Source organism: Priapulus caudatus, unplaced genomic scaffold (genome assembly GCF_000485595.1).
Source record: "Priapulus caudatus unplaced genomic scaffold, Priapulus_caudatus-5.0.1 Scaffold873, whole genome shotgun sequence".
NCBI lineage: Eukaryota > Metazoa > Priapulida > Priapulimorpha > Priapulimorphida > Priapulidae > Priapulus > Priapulus caudatus.
In genome coordinates, this window is record NW_014577934.1 from 106,275 (window position 1) to 110,274 (window position 4,000).

Here is a 4,000-nt window from a genome sequence, read left to right on the forward strand (position 1 = left end):
GCACTGTCCCGAAGGATATGTCCAAATCCTTTCTCACAGATGATCAGAACAAGACCAGACTTAATGCCCATCCCTGTGCATTCCACTGTTTCGGCGTGTATGTGAACACATTTGGGACTAACAGGGTTTACTAGAATCCCACCACTCCACCACAGAGTCACCGCAGTAGACGTTAGATGAGCGCTGTCGCTCTGCGGCACTTGTTTGACTTTTGGTATTTTGACAATGGCGGGTAAATACAGGAGCATTTTCACAACGATGATGTTAAATTTGACAACGGTGGTGCGCCACTGTGCCTCTTATGTATAAGAAACCGTGATTAATGACTTATTAATAATTAATATGATCTTACAGGTTCTCGTGAACAAGTTCCAGTGTGAGGCTAAATTCCAATAGGGTTTGTGTGGATTGAAAGGTTTCTGAGATCTACCATCTTGGGCATTATTAATTTCCTTGGTTTGACTATAGCTGCTGCTGCTATCAGAGGCATCTCGTGACAAGCATTATGGTCGTTCTAACAACGTTCCCACCTCCAAGCGACGGAATCGTTCGACAGGAAGACAGCTGTCAAGCTTACATAGGCAACAAACATTTGGGGGCAGGCACACTTTACATTGCTGAAAGGTAAGCTTTTACATAAGATAATAACAAAGTATATATATATATATATATACAGTCCGACCTCCTTTATCCGGTCATCCGTTATCCGGAAATATCTATTAACCGGCCGCTATCTCGCAGTGTATGTTCTCTGTTTTTCATTCATTTCCACCTAAAAATCTCGCTCAAAACTCGCGCGATGTACCAACAGTACGTGTGTTTGCATGCGTGCGTGTTGTCCGCTCGTATCCGCTATGCCTCCGGTAAAATTTATGTTTTATTTCCATTTCATATAAACCATAAAACACGACAGTTTGTTACAAATAATCATAGCAACGAGTAAATACATCATCACATGCATAAACCCTACTGAACTGCATAAAAATGCTGTGTGCATAACTCTCATATCCGGCCAAATCCCATATCCGGATGGGTGCCGGTCCCGACGTGGCCGGATAAAGGAGGTCGGACTGTATATATAAATATATAATGTAATATCTATAAGTGTAAATATATAGATATAAGTATAAATATCAAGCTGCAGTTACATTATAACTCCATAAAACCAAGTGCGTGAAAATATTGTTCAAACATTAAAACAAGCATTCCTTTTATCTTTATTTAGTTGTCTATCATGGGTGGGTGAAGATTCACGAGGATTCTCATTGGAGTATCCAGATATCTCTCTTCATGCTGTTTCCAAGGACGTGTCATATTTTCCACACGAGTGTCTGTACCTGTTGGTTAATGGCAGCTTAGAAGGTTGGCAAGCAAATAGTGATCCGAGTTGTCTATTTTGGTTTACTGACTTTGAATATTTTCCTGCAACATTGAATCGTATCCAGAAATTTTGTTTCTTTGGGAACTTAATATAGGAAATAGGCAGTTAGAAATAAGGACATTGGCATGTGTAATGATATGTAACTTTAGTCTATATAGTTATAGTTATAATTATAGCCTATATAGTTTAGGCTTATAAGCCTCGTAAGACTGACATCTGTGCCTTTATCTGCCCTGCCTGTTGCAATGTTGTTAGACAAAGAAGAAGGTATGGGGGACGATGATTCCACTGAAGAGGATGATGGTGAAGATGATGAGAAAACTACCGATGTTCGGTTTGTACCTGCAGACAAACAGTATTGTAAGTGTAGACAATTACTAATGATACAATAACTGCAAGAATAATTAAGCATATGTTGACGGGAATGAAATGCTCACAACTGCCAGCTTGTTGGCATGACATGCATACGAAGAGTGTCGACTTTCAATGCTCACTTGTTTTTAATTATTCGTTTCTTTTCTCTGACCGTTTCTGGCTCCGCGTGACTCGTCGGCCGTGGCAGTGGAGCTGATGTTTGCAGCGATGTCCGATTGTCAAGTGCTGCATCCAGATGAGGATGACAGCAACTCAGAAGATGACATTGGCGTGGAATCGTCGGTTGCCGGACAGGAGGGTGACGTCGTGCTCACACAGCAAGGCCAGGCAACGTTACAACGATTAGAGGCGATGCTACAGGCTGGACAACAGGGTGCGTGGTGAGATCGAGGAATAGGATATCAGATTAGTAAGAGTAGAAATCATCAGTAATTATTTTCCTTGGCGAGATTCGCACAAATTTGTTCTTAGTGTGTGTGACAGTATCTTTTGCGCGTGCCAGCTGTTAATAAGAAACCATTTATTTATGTGAAAATGCAAATGTTTTTATATGCATTTATTTTCACCTACGTACAGAAAAATTGGAATATGTAACTTATAGACCTCGTAGACCATTTATGTAAATATAGTCATGAAATAGTAAAAACAAAACTAATTCATATATCAGATGAAAGTAAAAACATGGTACGGATCTAAGTTGCAGATGTGCAACTTCTTACTTCCAATGTATCACGTATATAGCGACATTTCTTGTTGCAAACATCCAGCTACTTATTCCTAATTTATCATGTCAATATTGACTTTTTCTGCATGTATTCTTGTTACAGGGAATGGGAATGTAGAGAATATGGACACAGACGGACAGTTTGATGATGCTGATCAGCCAGATCACTGAAGCACATTCTTCCTTCCATTCCTGCATTAAGTGTCATAGATAAGTGTGTACAGACACACAGTTGGCGGATGCGCATGATGTTGCTCTCCTCAATCCTTCATGAAAACTTCAACTGATTCGCGAGATTAAAACATGAAGAAATGGGGAAGTCAGATCGGACTCAACGAACACTTTGTGAAGTGGATACGTAGGGAAAGAAACTGGGCCCTGTGCTCAACTGAAGAGCTGATCTCAAATTCACTGTTATCGACTGGTGTCAGTTATCGTATGGCAGAGGCATGAACGCTCCACGGATGGATTCCTATTCACAGATGTAAACATAATTAGCTAAACTTGAAAAAATGAGTGACTTTTTATGCATAACGCAATAGTGTGGGGAAACAACAGTTTATAAAGGTTCAGCCCATCAATTCATATCAATTTGCTCAACGTGCTTTTACAGCAGTTCACTGATCCACCGATAAAGGAAGCCGATTATGAGTAGCAGAAACCAATCGTGTTCATTTGACATTGTAATCCAGTGTACTTGTATAGTGTCAACGTTCTAAAAAAACGACGTGTAATTGTCATAATAATTTTAAGATTTCACTGCATTTTCACTCGATATGTATTAATGAAATGTAAAGCACAGAATACCAAATGCCAGTCTGCTCAATATGAATTTATTATATAAACATGTTTTGCAGCATGATAACTGAGCAGCCTTCTATTAATTCTGCAAATAAGTGCATTTTTAGAAAATGCCGAAGTTATCTCACATATACATTTATAGTATAAATATCTACATAACATACCATATTTAAACTCAAACAACACGTCAGCAATTAAAACAAGAATGAAGTATTGTGATAAGAAAGTGACACTTCTATCTATATAAAGAGTACATAATATAGACATACATTGTCTCTATTATATACTCTTGATTTATATGCTACCACACGGTGGTTAGAACTTAGAGTAGTTGTAGAGTTACTCTAAGCAGGCCAAAATGAACAAAACCAAACTGTCTGATTTGAACAATGAAACCCATAGTAACACACCGTGATAAATAATACAATCTCGCTGTAGTGTAGCTTTCATAATATGGTCCATAACAGCTTTGGGAGTAAAAACATGGTATATGACTATTTACAGTGAAGTACTCTTGCTGAACACTTAATTTAAATTTTAAATTTAAACAAGCACCCTGGCAACTCACTGCCCATAATACTCAACCCTCTAATTGACCTAAAATGGAGTCGATAATGAATGGGAGACCATCTTAATTTCACCATATCCATAACAACACCATACATAAAGGGGCCAGCTCAGATAAATGTGGGAAACATTTTCAAAGAAACCGTAACGCA

General features: G+C 38.6%; 1 protein-coding gene across 2 annotated transcripts in view; it reads left to right on the forward strand.

Moving 5' to 3' along the window:
* Positions 1–3,342, forward strand: part of LOC106814120 (methylosome subunit pICln-like) — a 13,826-nt gene extending 10,484 nt beyond the window's left edge. The window contains exons 2-6 of one of the 2 annotated variants that reach the window (XM_014818406.1): positions 469–624; positions 1,226–1,362; positions 1,637–1,741; positions 1,944–2,129; positions 2,584–2,905. In XM_014818406.1, coding sequence (XP_014673892.1) covers positions 506–624; positions 1,226–1,362; positions 1,637–1,741; positions 1,944–2,129; positions 2,584–2,651 — 615 coding nt within the window. In that variant the 5' untranslated portion in view covers positions 469–505 and the 3' untranslated portion in view covers positions 2,652–2,905. Of the gene's footprint in view, positions 1–468; positions 625–1,225; positions 1,363–1,636; positions 1,742–1,943; positions 2,130–2,583 lie in introns of both variants that reach the window. The other variant, XM_014818407.1, reaches the window with a different exon arrangement.
* Positions 3,343–4,000: the final 658 nt, after the last annotated feature.